The sequence below is a fragment of the Cygnus atratus genome, chromosome 4, assembly GCF_013377495.2.
Source record: "Cygnus atratus isolate AKBS03 ecotype Queensland, Australia chromosome 4, CAtr_DNAZoo_HiC_assembly, whole genome shotgun sequence".
Lineage (NCBI taxonomy): Eukaryota > Metazoa > Chordata > Aves > Anseriformes > Anatidae > Cygnus > Cygnus atratus.
In genome coordinates this window covers 65,131,882-65,148,846 of record NC_066365.1, presented here as the reverse complement: position 1 = coordinate 65,148,846, position 16,965 = coordinate 65,131,882, and the positions used below count along the sequence as shown (strand labels likewise).

The 16,965-nt window shown below is 37.6% G+C and overlaps 1 protein-coding gene across 1 annotated transcript in view; it reads right to left on the bottom strand.

The window, feature by feature from the left end:
• Positions 1–16,965, bottom strand: part of WFS1 (wolframin ER transmembrane glycoprotein) — a 36,277-nt gene that overhangs the window by 10,477 nt on the left and 8,835 nt on the right. The window contains exons 3-5 of the mRNA XM_035547191.2: positions 5,238–5,320; positions 991–1,135; positions 19–189 (exon numbers count right to left, since the gene is read on the bottom strand). Of these exons, the coding sequence (XP_035403084.1) occupies positions 19–189; positions 991–1,135; positions 5,238–5,320 (399 nt within the window). The remainder of the gene's footprint in view (positions 1–18; positions 190–990; positions 1,136–5,237; positions 5,321–16,965) is intronic.

Sequence of the window (16,965 nt, the reverse complement as noted above, 5' to 3'; positions counted from 1 at the left end):
ATCGGTTCAGAAACAAACCTTCGTTGTCAACTTGCCCAACATTTTCCAGTAGTTCAGAAACTGCTAATTGCTTCTTCTTCTTTGGATTCAATTTCCAATACATGACTAAGGCAGCTTTTCTCACAGCTCTCTCCAAGTCAGTCTCTGATGATAATTTTTTCACTTCTTGCTCATTCTCAGAAGTGATGCCTCAAGAAAAGAAAAATACATTAGATACTATTATCCCACACCCATGCTGAAATGACAGATTTGCCCACAATTTATTTTTCTCAGTTTAGTCTGAAACTTTTGAAGTTTCATTCACTTCTTGACCCCTTAAAAGTAAGTTACTCAAATGCACTTCTGTGCCCATTGCTTATCAAAATCAAATTACTTAAGTATAAACCGTACTTCAAAAACTGTGCATGACATGCATTATCCTTTTGTCTTTTTCAATTTTTGAAGCACAACAGATCAGTCAAAAGATGGTGCAGATATCTATGGTTGACATTAAAAGCAGAAAGAATATCATTTATTTATTTTTTAAATAAGAGTTCAGATAGTTGGCGGACAAGAGGAGCCCCATTCCAAGCGTGGGAAGCAGCATGAAGGAAGGTGTGAATCTTGAAGTGGGAGAAGACAGAGAAAAAGTCCAATTAGGAGAGAGGTTGGAAAGGGGCAAAAGAATGAAAAAACAGCAGACGTGTAGGTGGCGTATGGTTACATATGATCTTCACGGTCAAGTAAAAGAAGATTCAATGAAAGGTGGGGAGAGGAAGTCTGAGCATGAATCCCATGAAGGAATTCAAGCAAACAATTAACACAAAAAAAATCTCAGCTCATAAAAGCATTTAAAATTACCTACTTGAATGTGCTGTAAGGAACTACTCACATAATTTTTCCATGAACATTCCCACCATATTTTAACCCCTCTTTTCAGTACTGAAACGTACTGAGCATTATTTCAGACAAAGGAGAAAGTGCAAGCAAAAAGTCTCAGAGATCCCATACCTCTTCTGTCTGCTAGGCATCTACGTAACAATTTGACGGCCTCTCTTCGACCTTGCTTAGCAGCAAGGATGAACCAGTCAACTGCACTACAATTGTTAAGTTCTTCATCCTCCTCTTCAGCTAATCTCAGGAAGTGTTTTCCCACCTAGAACAAGCAGCAAACAGAATTCCTTCAGTTAACCTGAAATACACTCTAGCCTCTGTCTCCCTCCTCCCTCTGCTAGAATAAATTCTCTTGAACAAAAGGTCAAAACATTTGCTCCCAGCACTGAAGAACATAGCGGTAAGTTGATATTCTGCAGAGAAAGATCACTTTCCAGAAGTGGAAGTAAGAAGGAATCGCAGTACATTTGACTAGGTCAATGAATTAGTTGCCACTGGTCTTTCGGAACCTAGAAGGATCAGGTAAAGATTCTGGTATTACACACGGTATTAACAGCAGTCTTTTCTTGGACTGTTTTCTTTCTATAAAAATGGTCAGACAATGTTGTTAACATTATTTAAAAAAATACAATAATTAAGTGTAATTACTGGTGCCAGTAACATTCAGAAATTCAAACAAAGTAAATTGGCAGAGGGCCTTGAGATGGAAGGAAGGCTCAGGAAGGAAATGCCTGACTTACAGCAGTTTAGCCACTGAAGGTCCAAGCAAACTCGTGATTAATTAGCGAATGGAATAAAACTAACATTGCTTAAGCATTAAGCAATTTAAGTGATATAGCCTGTAAAATCCCTACCATTTCGGATTACAGAAATTATGGAACAATTGCCTATATCACTGTTTTACAGGTAAGACACCACCTTCATTCCTTCTATAAAATTGAAATATATGGTAACGTAAACACACTTATGCAGTAGCACAAAACACTCCTGCTTATCATACCCCAAAGTGTTATGTGGCAGAAATTAGACAAAACTACTGGACATTTTATTTGTATGTCCAGAGAATCTGGGAATGTTTTCGCTTAGTTCACTGCACTCCTCTCTCTAAGGTATTGTATTAATTACACCAAGAATGTAACCGGAAATAGAGTACTGCTCCATAAACCCACAGTAGTATCTGCTGCAAAAACAAAACAAAACAAAAAATAACTGTTTGACAGTTTCTCTGAAACTTTGTTTTTGATATTACCAATAAAGGTGACTACAGAAATACCTTTGAAAGATTAATAATAGAGTTATTACATACAGATAGAACACATTGATCTCACCAAATTATTGTTTTCTTAACCATTAAAGATTAAGCCTTCAGCCTTGCAACTGGGTTCCGACACCAAAGCGGGTGCTCAAACAGCTTCTACTTAGACAGTTTTTGGGCAGAATGATTAAACCCATAGTATATGCAGCAAAGCTATCCAATACTAAGATATACAAAAGACAGAACACTTTTTATGAATACATGCCAGAGTTCAACGAGCACTGCACACGTATAGCGGCAGACCGAGAAGAGTATTTGAGACAGGATTTTTAAGATTTCAACCTTGATAGTGCAATTGCCTGATAAATTATCACCCAACTGCAGCTATTTGTTCAAGCAATTGCTTCCTGAAATAAGTTGCATGGTAAATAACATCCTCTGACAAGAATAGTTGTTTCCTGAGTGTGTTTATATTTATAGCCATTGAAATTTTGAGCAAAGCTTCAGGAGTAGCAGCACTTGATGCAACCCCTTCAAGTTATGAAGATCTCTCGGTCATAAAAACTTGTACTGCAACATAAAGAAGCAGAAAGGAAAAAGGGAAAGGAAAAAGCATAATATTGTGGTTTTATGATAGATTTTTTTTCCTATAGTTTTGTTGTTGATTTGGTTTTGAAGTTCAGCATCAAGATTTAATTATTTAACCCCCCTCAAAAAAAACAAACCACAGATACCACTCCCAAAATCTGATCAACCAGAAAATATTTGCCCTTCATTTTGATTACAAAATGACAAGCTTTTGTGCAATTTTGAATGTTTTAGTAGCAAAACCACACCTCCATGTCCCATAACAAACATCTAGCCTTTCCATGAAATACTGCTGAAAGGTCGACTCCTAAACAAGCCCCATGCAGCAGCTGCTTTTCACTTCCATAGCAAAGCTTCTACGTGGAACCACCCGAGGATGGCCGCACAGCTCTGGCATGTGGCAATCAAACGATGAAGAACCGATAGGGAAAAGCGTTAGCTTCAGACTGCTTAGGTGATAAATCACAGATTTTCTCTTTCCCATGAAGTAAAACTGGGAAATGAAGTCACAGCTGGTAATGGCTAAACACAGATCTTCATACTGTATTTCTGCAAAGGTTGTTGCCTGCCTCTCACCTTTGGGCTTCGCTAACTGAAGCGGTTCTCTCAGGCAGTCCCTTTGCAGAGAGCCTCTCGTTAGACACAGAGCTGCCTCTGCTCCGTCACAGAATCCATCTGTGGGTGTCTCATTTTTGTAAACGCTGCACAGTTATTTCTCAATAAAGAATTATATAAAGCTACGGTAATGCAGGCTGACATCCACTCACAGTGCATTTATTTCCATAGTCATTGCAAGGTTATTACTATGAGTTTATTCAAAAATAACTACATGCCAATGAGCTGAGTGATTCCTTACATTTGATTTGGTAATTATCAGCAAGAAGCACAATGATGCCATCTCAGCTTCTTACTCTTAATGCTACAACGGTAACAAGTTAAAATACATTTGTCTGACTGGATTCTAAAGGGATGTGTTCCATGATAGAAAAAGAAGCATATATGAAATATATATATTTTATTTTTGCTTTCTGAAAATAAAAGGTAATTCCCTCTCCACATGCCAGAAGAAATTTGGTCCCCTAGAAGGGAAACAACTGTATTTAGGGTTCCTTTTCAGACAGTCAATTCATCCTGAGTGCATAATATAGCAAAATTGTATGTTGGATCTTTTTTTGAAAAAAAAAAAAAAAAAAAAAAGGCATTGTTATTGTGTGGAAATAGAAAGCATACGCAGTTAAAGAGCTAAAGGAAAGGAGTGAAGGAGAAGGGTAAAAACTTATTATTTATATAGATACATGCACACACATCATAGGCTTAGATTACACAAGGAATTTCTTACTCAGATGGAACTTATATCCTGAAAGAATATATTATGACTTCTCTTTTGTGTGGAGGAATAGAGCCAAGATGTGGACTTTGTAGCAGCAATCCCCTCAAGGTTAAAGCTCCATCCTCTGCAAAGCCGCTGGCTGTTTCAGAGGTGAGGAATTCCTTACTGTCTCATGTTACAGTTCCAAGGACAGCCTGCCCTCAAACAAGTTGAGATGGAGTGGGGAGAGAGCCTGGCATTGCAATATTTTTTATTATTTTTTTTTCTTGAAAAGTGATCCCTGGGTTAAAAAACAACAAACCACCAATGAGCTTGTAAGAGACCATGAGCACTCCTTGTCAAATCCAAAGCTGGAAAAGAATGCTTAAGTCAGTCACCAGCCAAATTAAGCAGGAATTCAAAAACTTCTCTGAAGTTTCAGGCTATTTATACTAGATCAACTAGACCAATATACCAGCATAATGCAATGGACAGGAAAGAAAACTTTTCTGAAACCTATGGGAAACCCAAATACCAACATATACAGGGATAGAATTACCATTACCATTTAATTGGATCTATCATTACACAACTAAATATAGATAGCTTCAATAAACCATGAAGGGCTTCTTTTCTAAAAGATGTTAATTCAATGTAGAAATGGTGACAGAGCAAAAACCAACCTCTGATGTTCCTGCTGAAGCAGCTCAGTGACCGTTTCTTCCACAGAGTCCAGGCTAAGAGTCTTTGTACATAGTGAAGTACTGAACCAACAGTGTTGACACAGCTTTCATTTTGATAAACAATTTTGCTCCAATGACAAAATTAAATCCAACACCAAAAATCCAAACAGCATTTAATAATCACTACCTCCACAAATAATTCTGGTACATAACAATATAAAAATAAAAGTCAAGCACTGTGGCTTCTCCACGCTCTGAGCCTAATCCTTCCCCTACCCCCTACCCCATTTTGATATTCATCCTAAAGGCTTATGCAGGAGTGGGACCTGAAACCCAAGTAGGCAGCAATGATCAAGGCTGAGAAACCACCTGCCATCACCTTTCTCACCTTTCTTTGAACAGTTTATGACCAAAACAGATGCTGTTCAACTAAGCGTCTTTGGAAGAGATAAGAGTTCCACTAAATGCTGGCAATGCTATTTTTGGAATTGAGAGCAAACAGCACTGGACAAAGAGCATATAAAATTACCTCTGTTTGTGCTTTTGGTTCTCCTGCTTTGGCTCTCTCGAGCAGTTCCTCAAAGAGCACTTCAGGTTCTTCCTTCATGGCCTCTAAATGAATTTGAGAAAGAAAACAGTTTGTTAGCAAAATTTGAAGTTTTCTAAATTGTTACTATATTTGGTTGAAGAATTACAGGATTGTATCTACAAAATCCAACACAAGGGTTTTTACAAGAACAGCAGAACAGCTGTGGAAATTAACTAATATTTTCTCTCCACCTCAGCGTAGGCACTGTTACTTGTTATTTGGTACCTGCCACAGGATGGTACACAGTTTACAGTTTCTCATTTACTTCCACAGGATTAATCTCTCAATAGAAGGAATTTCATTACAGTAAATATAAGCACACATGGAACCTGCAGTATGGATCAACTTTTGTACTGTTGTTATTCTTACTCCTGATAGCCCTTGAGTCCTTCACCTGACTGATGGCTTATTTAGTAGTGGAACCTTCTCAGGCATTTTGAAAAAAATCAAAGAGCCTGTAAAAATTTATCCAGTATATTTGAAAGCTCAGCTTCTCAGTCCCCAGAGTACATAGAAACAACAAAATGATTAAATGATTATAACATTCATTATACTGAGTCCAGTTCAGCACTCACGTCTACTTTTTTTCTCCTTTCCTATCTGACTGCATACATACAGATGAACATTTTATTTTTTCTCTTCAAAAGCATCACATTGCTCTACAGGTCAGTCATCACGAAAAATTTTCAGAGCTTTATCTGATATCCAGGGTTTGTAAATAATGTCATGCTGGGAACAATTTTACAAACGAAGAGCAAGTTTAATGCAAAAGCTAACAAAGCCTGTGACAGCTACTCCCTCTCCCCACCCCACCCACGAGAATTTATAATCTGAAGTTAGTTTGGAAAAACGATAAGGAGAAAAACAATGTAACTTACAGTTTACTCAACTGAGAGTGTGAGAGATATGTTCTTAATCAGTGGTCTGCTACGCTGTTTACTAGCCAAGATAAAACTTAACTAGAAAGTCAGATCCAAACTCAACATCAAGCTCCAAAGCTCGAGCCTTACCCCATTAACCCGTAAGGTCACCAACCACATCATGATGCTTGGCAGCTACGTATTTAGGGCAGACAGCATGAGAAAGCATGGTTAAGAAGCACAGTTTCCAAATGTAGGAAAAAACTTGAGAGACGCATTCTGGCACCTGCTCAAAGCTACAGATTTCAGTCTCTGCCTACTATGGGCAGCAATAATGCGAGAAGCTTGGTAAGCAGCCCAGCTAGCCGAGGTGCCATTTAGTATCACTGATTTTTCAAAAGGTGGGAGGAAGGAAGAAATAAACTCATTTCCAGATGATCTCCCAAAGAACAGGGCTACTTACGTTCTTTAATATCACTGGGACTGGGACTATTTCCAAACGAGAACAGGCTACAAGCCAACTCTTTCATTAAAACGGGTTTATTTTAACAAGAACAAACCATGAAGTAAGTTCTCTCCGTCACCATGCCACAGTTTTGTCTGCCAACCTCCACTTAGAAAAATACTAATGCCAGATTATAACATGTTGTCTGGCTAAACAAGGCATATAATGAAAAATAATTTTCATTTACTACTCCCTCTTTTCAGAAAGCTGTAAAAATATTATTGTAAGATAGGCAAACAACATCCCAGGAAGATTAACTACTTAATCTCCTTGCCCTGATGTACAACCAAGAGCACTGAACCCTACACAAGTCAGAAACCTGTCTTCCGGATGGCACCACGCACACCAGCACCCATCCTGCAGGGGCTCTCTGCTAACAATAAAGCAGAAGTTACAGAAAAGAGTGTATTGTTTGAAATGAATATAATATTCATTCATCTACCCCACACAAATGAAAAAAGTTGGGTAATACAGCACTGCCCTGCTGCTTCCTGTGCTTTGACTTATTTGTAAGCCTTTCAAATCAGAATTTCAGCAGCAACAATCTTGGCTACAGATTTTTTTTTTTTCCCCGTTCAGTGTTTTCTACGTGTTGAAAAGAAAACACCATTTATGTTTGTGACACTCTGGATGAACCAATAAAGGAGGCACTGGTCAGAAGTGTTTGCTAACTAAGTGGAATTTACACACACAAGTCAGAGAGAGCAGTTTGCCAAGCCCATATAAACCCCAACAATATCAGTTGTTCTCTGGCCGTTTACACAGGCCAAGCAGCTTCCTTTCTCTCCTGCTCCATTTGGCATGTGCAGGAGCACAGCACTGCTCTGATCCCTTCCACCTTTTGCTCAGAATGAAGTTTGTTAGATAAGCACATTTATTACAATATAAATCCCTAATGCATTCCCATTTTGTTCCTTTGTTTCTTCAGTACTGGGATATAATTACTTTACAGTCCGACTGCCACCTTCACTGGGAAGAGAAAGTAAAACATGCTGACACCGCAGGCAAGCCTGTTGAAGTGTTTGCTTTAAAGGAGCAGACTTCCAGTGGAAAGAAACGCTTCCTACTGCTGTTTTCTACCTATAGCCCAATCCCTCCCACCCCGTTATCACTTAGTCTATGCACTGTCACGTGGAACCTGTAAATATAAATGAAGATAGCTAATTTAAATTATCGCTGTGGGTTGGTTCTGTAGTTACATGGTGAGGGCAAAAGAGCAGACTGTGATGAGTTCTGGAGGTCAAGGTTAGAATAGCTTTGTACCAAAGCATTTCCACAACTATCAATATTTTGCTGTGCTTTGTCTGAGGAAGGCCTACAAGATGAGCAAAAGGATCGGGTGTGAATGACTCAGGTTGCATGCCTGCCCTATCCATTTAGTTTCTCAAAGTATTTAGGTCAGTCTCCGAAGGTAAAAGGTACACAGTCAAAATGTGTTTAGGAACCAGGATGGACAGACACTTTCTTCCAGTTCAGTTCAATGCTAGGAGGACAGGCACTATGAAAGACTTGCCCGCCATAAAAAGGCTAAGTGATGATCTATAACTTAGCACTCGTGTGCTTAAGCATGTTTTTAGTGCTTTAACCTCCTAATGTTTATTCCTCCCACACAGTAGTACTGCAATGGAAGTGCTGTCAGTAGAAGCTTTTATTTTCCAGCTTTGCTAAAAAATGATGTCTTTTTAATGTCAAATCTTACTCTGTCTTGAATATAAAAATTTCCAGAAGAGAGGAGCATTCATCTTACAATACTTCATGCATCTTTTATGACAATTAAAATAGACTTCACTAGCTGTTGTGTGTCAGGTGCATTTATACAAGCCAATGAAGTCTATCAGTTATTCAAGGTTCACAAGCACTGTAGTCATTCAAATGAAAGCAGGCAGGTGAAAGCACACAAATTTAAAATGGTACATAGCATTCATATAAGAAACAAATTAAGACAGGATCATGAAGCAGACGGGAGGATAGTACTTCATATTTACCTTTAGTTCCTACTCTGCCACCAAGACCCTATGGTGACCATCATCAGGCTACCCCATGGTTCAGCTCTTGATTCATAAAACAAGCTAGTTCTTCCTTTTCAGAGACAGGCCACTCAAAATCACAAATTGTTCATCAGAACAATGACATTATTAAAAGAATAATTTAAAAAAGTTCTATTTAAGTCAAACTTAATATATGAAATTATATAGTATCCCTTAATTTTCTCAGTTCCACTCAAAAAAGTAGAATTAGAGAGATTTGCAATCTGCAAAGGATGAAGCACATGTGTACTTTCCAGTCCACTGCATTTATGTCCTTATACTACAGAAGGCATTTAAACCTCTGAAAAGTTGCAGAAATATCCATTTTTTTTTATTCAGGCCTTTCATTTAAAAGGTTGAAGCTGTACAGCAGCATTTAGAAGAATAAGCCAAAGCTGCATATCATTAACTGATGCACTATTAACTGGTAGCACTTAAAAGGTGCCATCAAAACCATTTCTTAGAGCCACTCGTTTACTAGTTAAAAGTATGTTTTACAACCCACACTACACAAGTCTGAACACAGCTGTCTATATACATAGACTGCAAGTAAGCTGATGAAAACTGAAGACAATTTCCTTCCTGAAATTTTATACATTACTTTGTGTTACTCTAAAGAGATTCCAATTTGGAATTCAGCATTGCTGCTGAAGGCTTAAATGGAAATTTATTGTTCATTTTTGCATGGGCAGGCATTTTTAATCTTTGTTAGGTTTTGATCAGAAAGAAGAAATGTTGTACTAAAGGAAAACATCCTGTTTTTTCAAGAAGTCTAATCCTACGTTAATAGTACTAAGTCTAATACTACGTTAGGGTGCAGTTATTGTCCCTCATCTCTGACACTTAACAATTAAATTGACAAAAAGCCACTTTATATATAGTAGGGGATTTGTGTGCATGATATTCAAAGATATTAGTGTTTAATAATAAATCAGAAAAGGAAGATGCCATCATAGGTTAAATAATACATATAAGCCTCATCTTTGGGCTACATCAAGGACTAAAACCCAACAAATGCTTCAACATCCACGGAACGTTTTGCATGAACCTCTACAGTTTAGATAAGAAATCTTTTCAATGCAAAAGATTTTGTAGAAGACAAAAGTTGTCATAAAATTTCTTTCCCGGTATTCTAGCACAAATCAGGATAGCTGCAATAGATTCCTGTTTTTTTCTACTATCCGTCACATCTCCAACTGAAACACACCACGTGTGCATTGCTGTAGACAGGCTGACTCAGTGTCCGATGACATATTTAGCAAGATGTCTTGCACACGCTTTAGACAAATACTGTTTAAAAAAAAAATATATAGCATTTAATATACACCATGCATCACCGTTCATAAGCTTTAAAATACGTAACGCACATACATAAATAATAATCTTTACATATAAGGAAAGATTTTTAGTTATATATACACAGAGTAGATCATACACGCTCACCCAGCACATAAAACAACCTCCGTTTTCTCTGTGCTTTTCTAACTGCTAGGTAACACTGCCTTCCTTCCAAAATATTCTTTCAAGTTACTTCATGCAGAAAGAGTCAACAGGATGCAGACTGAATAATACAAGTGTTTATTGATGTAATTTCCTACCAACACAAGCATATCACAGCTCCCAGCAGAATGGACTTTGCCAGAAGAAGGAGGCAAGGTTTTAGCACCTTGCCTGCTTTCATCACCCGCTGGCCAGGTGCACACAGCTCTTTCTTCTCCCCGTTTAGGTCACAGCTATATCACCTGAATTCTCCAGATAAAAGAGGAGAACGAAAACCATGAACAAGGAACACCAACACCAAAAACTGGCATTTTACGGGATCACAATCTCAATCACAAACCTTTTGAGCTTATTATCTTCTTTGTTCACACTGTTATTGGGGCCAGCTACAAGAGAGTTGTGTTACTGCACCCAGTAAATCAATTTGTACACAAACACAAGGCAGGCACTTCCATGTCTTTTGAGCAGCAGAAACCTAATGAGCACAGGATAGGAGGAAAACTGAAAGCAGCTTCTCAGACAGAAAGCAATAATGAAGACAAAGTATTAATTTGAAATATATAAATTTAAAAGAAATTACAGGTTTTACAAGTGAATATGAGAGCTGCATAGAAACGCTACGGAACAAAAGATGAATGCATTAGGCAACACCCCCAGGCAGTGTATGAAGGAAACCTGTACGGCACACACACTTTGCATGATCACGACTACAAGCATTCATTTGGGCTGAGAAAAGAAAGTGACAGGGACATGCAGGAGGAGGAGGAAAAACCATGTGTTTGGGAGAATAAAGGATCTTAGATGACAAGATATGAAACAAGACTTCTGGATTGGCCTTCCCATTTTATTATTACAGCAAGTATTCCTGAAGCAACTGAAAATAGTAAGTTAAGCATATGCACAATACATATGCTACATTCAGACCTAGCCAGTGGTAACATACTTCCAAGCTCACTGAATATACAGCCAGAAAAGTACAGAAACTTTTTTTTTTTTTCAAAATTATTTCATGAGAAGACATGACAGTTGTCACAGATGAAAACTGCTATCAAGGTATCCCAGCAAGTCGGGCCAAAAAATGATAAGTAGTCAATCTCACAGTTGATCTTGCAAACGCTACATTTTTATTTTTAAATTTAAGATTGTACACGCCGTTTCCTTTTTGCTTTGTTTGAATAAACACGATTAAGACATACTGAGAAAAACTGGAGCAGCAAAAAGGCCAGAAAACAGCAATAACAACCTCAATTCCTCCCAGAGAGAAAGTGAGTATTACATTAGAGCGATATAAATGTAAGATTTTAGCTACATTTAATAAATAAAGCAACTGATAGAAAAGATTTTTTTCCTATAATTGAGCAGTGCACAGAACCTAGATATTAGTGAGCTACTCTAACAGCACTTTAGATTTAGTACTCATCTAGGCATGTCAGAAGCTGAGAGTCTGCTACAGTCATATTCAAAAGCAAAACAGGATTGGAGGAAAAAAAAGAAAAATAAAGGAGAAGACATAGAAAGTTATTTAGAAATAGGCATAAATCATTATAAAGCTGAGCTCATGCCAAAACAAAGAAAAATAGAAAATCAATGAATCTAAGACATTTAAATTTAAAACCTATACCATGATAGACCAAGAGGAGAAGGTTTGCAGAACAACTTAATGCACAATCTGTTACTTCTTTCTATTCCTTTTTCCAGCACATAGGTTGCAGCAGCCTGTCAGGCAGACTATACACAATTCACAGGAAACTGAATATTTTAAAAAAGAGAAGGGCACGGTGAAAGATTTACTAACAGATATACTCCCCTCCTCTCCCAACAGAGGATAGCATTGAGAGGCTCCTGTGCAGGAAGCTCAAATGCCTTTTTTTTTTTTTTTTTAAAGAAACTACTGTTACTTTCAATTGTAGATGAAAACTATATAAAAAAACAAACAAACAAACACCTATAGTTTCTCTTCTTTGTTTATCCAAGTGTTCAAATGGACTAAAACCTATTGAACTACATATTGCAGCATGTAACTTCTCACTTAAAGATGAGAAATGAAAGTGGCAAATGATACCAGAGATCCATGATAACAGAGACCATTAAGTCTGATATCCATACAATGTAAATACATAAAAGGAAGAAAAAATGTAAGCCTGTGAAGTGTGGGGGAAAAAAAAAAAAGATATACCAGGTAAAATGAGAATAAAAAGCCTTGATGTGACACCCTTGTAGGAGTAAAAGTGTTGGAGGACAGGCAGATCCAGCTTGTATTTATCGCTCTAAGGGTGGTGTGTAAGGCTTCTCACAGAAGTTTTCTAAAGAAATTATAAAAGAAGGCTGTTACATGGATAAATAATAGGCTAAGAAATAAAGAACTGAAGAGTAGAAATACACAGCTCACATACTCCCAGGGAAATGATTATTGGTTTAGACTAATATACAATAAGACCTGTATTATTTAACGTATTTATGTGTGACGTGAAAAAAATAGACATATACAGAGATGCCAAATTCTGCTGATAATTTTGTGTTACACAGGGGAAATAAAACAACAAAAAACATGACCTATGATAAACTGCAGAAGGATTTAATGATTGATTAAGTGATAAAAGCTGAAACAGTACAAGCAAATTAAGAAAAAGCTATCCTATCATTGTATGCACAGTGATAAGCTCTGAACTCACTACCATCACTCAGACTGAAACCTTGGAGCTGTAACAAACTGCTTTATCTGCATGAGCTTAAAAAGCTACTGGAGAAAACAACGGCAGAAGAAACACCCACAGAGCACTCTCAAATATAAAGACCTCACCTGTCAGCCAGGAAATCTCTAGGCTGTAAAGTGCTAAACATGCTGAGAAATAACCAGCAGCTCCTGCACACCTTTAGCATGGCAGTAACGTACGAGTAAAATTGATGAGGAGAGCACTAGCACTGCATGTAGAAAAATCTCCCTAGGTGTAGCAGGCATGCTGTAAACAATAGTGTAAAGGATTCACGTGAAAAAGGTACGAAAAACTGTGTAACTGGAAAGTGTTTGTCACCGTTCAGACTCTCCAGCAGCAGCAATACTGAGCACTGATAGCACCTTCTGCAGGCCTTCACGCAGAGTTCACAGACTAACTCCTGCACTAGCTCATGTAGGAGAGAAGAAAATCTGAACGATACCCAGAGGAAGAAAAACACAACTTCATACTTTAATAGCTTTATCCAGTAAGCTGTCTACTTATGTAAATGGGTTCCTTACTTATAAGGAGTCACAGGATGTCAAGCATTTGTCAGTTAATAGCATGAAACAGGGAAGGATAATTTACATGTTTGATGAAGAGTAGCATGGAACAAGCTTTCACCCACAGGTCTTTCCAGCAGCTAAGTCACTGGGGGAAGAGAGGAGGAAAAAAGATGTCATCTTTGACATCAGATCTTCTCCCACACTTGAACAAATTCTCCATATACCATTAAACATATGGATGTCTCAACTGATTAGTACTGTGCTGTACAGTCCTGAACTTCTGTGAAGCTCCAGGCATCCATCATTTTACTGCTTTGAGATCCTTTAGCAAGGAGGCCTTACTGTAAAAGGATCTGAAAGGAAAGTGTCTGAATTACAATGAAAATTACTGTACTTTAATAGGATACTAGTATGAATAACCTATGTTCACTGCTAAACTCTACTCTTCCTATCATGCTCAACACAACACTGAACAAATAAATCCGTATGTGCAGACATGACAGAGGACACATATAGGGTTAGCTACTGTGTTTGAAAAAGCCTCTTCCCTGACTTTCATTATATGATAAGCTTGAAGCTTTTTTTTTTCTTAAATCTTTTGACACAAAAACATGCCTCTGAAGTGCAACATGTAAAGCTTATCTCATACTTAACGCCAAGATACTACTTGCAGATAAAACCAAACTGTTCTGCTATCATTAAGTACTTTAGTTCATAATAACAAATGCACTCTGCGCCACGAGTTTCAACAGGGAAGCTAGAGTTTATATTACACCATAGCTATCTAACCCAAATTTGGGTTAGCTTGAAAAAGTAGCAGCCAGGAACAGCTCAAAACCGTGCTATAAATCCTGTCCCAAAGGAAGTTAGGCTGGTACACAGCAGGGATGCGTACCACGTTTATGGTAACCAAAAGCATCCACAAAAACAGAATCAGCTTCCTGGGTGCCAGTAGTTTTTATAATTCATTTTCTGTCCTCAATTTGTATTAAAGGACCCCAAAACGCACTCTCCGTCCCCTGGATTTCAATGCCTTCTGTAAAATAAAGCTAGTATCAATGAATCATTGTCTGGCTTCTTAAAAAGCATCCAGCAGCTAAAAAACAACCCCCTGTATTTGCAGACTGCCTTGAAGCATTGACATCTTCCAGCTCTGACCAACAGCGCGAGATTCTTAAGCCACCGTTCCAAGAAAAGCGTCTCCTACTCCTTGGCTTTCATCAGCCTTGTTCTCTACTCCTCCAGTATTTACCTTTGCTATAGTTACAGGCAGAAAAAGAAGCTGTTACATCAAAGAGAGTGGAGGCCTTGCTGCGGAGTTCAAAACTATGCTAGGACTGTATTGTAATCATCTAGTCTTTTTGGACTACTAAAAAAGAAACAACACATGACTGAAGCATCAGAAATAACAGCCTGTCACCCAAGTGAAGCAGTTAGTTTGTTAGAAGACTTGAACAAGTTTGCTTTAAGGAGTTCACAAGTGAAATATACTAACTATAGTATAACATTTTCTTGCAGATCTCTGCAGTAGCCTATTTGCTGGCGTAAATAAGTTTAACAATGTTGAAAATGGAAGATTTTATAATACTAGACAGGAAATAAGCAACAAGAATGCATGCACATGCACAGTAAATAATGCAGGCATAGTCTGTTCAAGCAATAAATGTTGTCATGAAAAAACTAGGAAAAAGAAAGCTTCAGGGCATGCCCACACTGGCATATTGACCTAAACAGATACAGCAGAATACATTTTGTGCTAAATCTCACTAGAAGGTATTTCTTTCGGAGTCAATTCCTATTAATGCACTTCTAAAGGGAAGTGTTACAGTAGCTCTTTTTTTGCAGGAAGTGAGTTCCTTTTAAAAAACACAAATTTGTGAAATTTAACTAGATCCAACAAAACCAGTTTTCAAGCAACAGTCCACAGTTTTTTAATACAGATTTTATTTTTCACTATGAAAAAAGCTCTCTAAAAACTCAACCACACTTAGAAACAAAGGCATATACATATTAATGACAAAAAGAAAGAATCATTTTATTGCTAGAAGCAGCTATGTAAACATATAATCCAAATGAAAGGGAAAAAAAAAAATCAAACACCTTTCAGGAATGAGAGATTTAAACTGTTCGTCGCAGGCAGAACGTCTATTATAAATGGGCTTTTAGAAAAAGTTGGTCTGTACATTTTGTAACAAAAATTAATGTTCTAATAGCTTTTGTGTGTCACTGGATTGTACTATAGAGCTTTCAGTGTTCAGAGGAGCCAGTCTGAATCTCTAGAGAAATCCTCCTACTTGCTTTGCACAAGCTCTGGGAGTTCAGTGCTATTGTGTGCAGTACCTGTGTAGCACTAAAGTTTCTAGAAAGACTGACTGATGTTCCACTTCAGAGCAGACATTAAGCATCATGTCAGAAACACGATCTGTTCATACAGAATATGATACAAACAGAGGAACTGACTGGAGAGGGAGAAACATTTTGTAAAACAAACATCGCTGTTTTAATAAATGGTTTTACTACTTCAGACCATTACTTGCTCATCCACGAATGTTCAATCCTTTCATCCATTCAGAAGCCTTGTGTATTCTTCTCTAACTGTAAAATAAGGGCTGGGTACAATTAAGAGTATAATGCACTTTTTGTTTTTTAAAGTGTACTTCTACTTACACAGTAATCTTAAGACAGTCCTGCTTGCCCCAAGAACAGTTAAACATATTTGTAAAAGCACACACTGTGAGGCATTCTATTCTGAAAGGTGATAACAGGGATGCGAGCGAGGGGAATAACATTTGTTTAGAGAAGTGCTAAAGTCTAGGACTCAGCTTTGCTTCCTATGGGAGCAGCAACGGCTTTGTAGATACGATAACAGTCTTAGTCACACCACAATTGCAAGTCATCAAATAGCATTAAATTGAAAAGGGAACAACTTCTGCACCCCCACAAAATGAAGGCAAATTGTCAGGAGAGCAGTGAAAAAAGCATGTAGGCGGAAGACTAAGAGTGATGATATTATAGAGAGTATAAATTTTAAAAGTGGAGGGAAAACTATTCTTAAAAGGTATTTTTTTATAGCGTAGCTATTATTGTACAATGATCATTTAAAGTAATTTAAAATAATTTTACACACGACTAATAATATAGCCCTGCTACTTTTTCTATGCAGGCACCTCAGATTTATCCCAATTTATCAATAAAAGATTTGATCAAACATGTTCCAAAACTGGAGAGTTAAAAGTAAATAAGCTTTTTGTCATTTCTCTGTTGAAATTAAACACTGCTAACCCTCCCCAGCAAAACAAAACTAAGAAAATCAACCTGCAGAAAAGCAACATGAGAAAGAGTTGCAATCATAAACCTTACCAAGCCCACATATTTTTGTAGGTGAAGACCTGAAGTTATCGTAACAACCTGCACAACACTCAGAATTTCAGTAATTCTGCAATGGATGCTCTTCAACTTAGACACTATCGGTTCGTTAACTTACCATCAAAATAGATGACCCTTAAAAAATAAAAGGTTGTTTTGCGGGTCCATAGTTCCTTGTTAACTTGCTCAC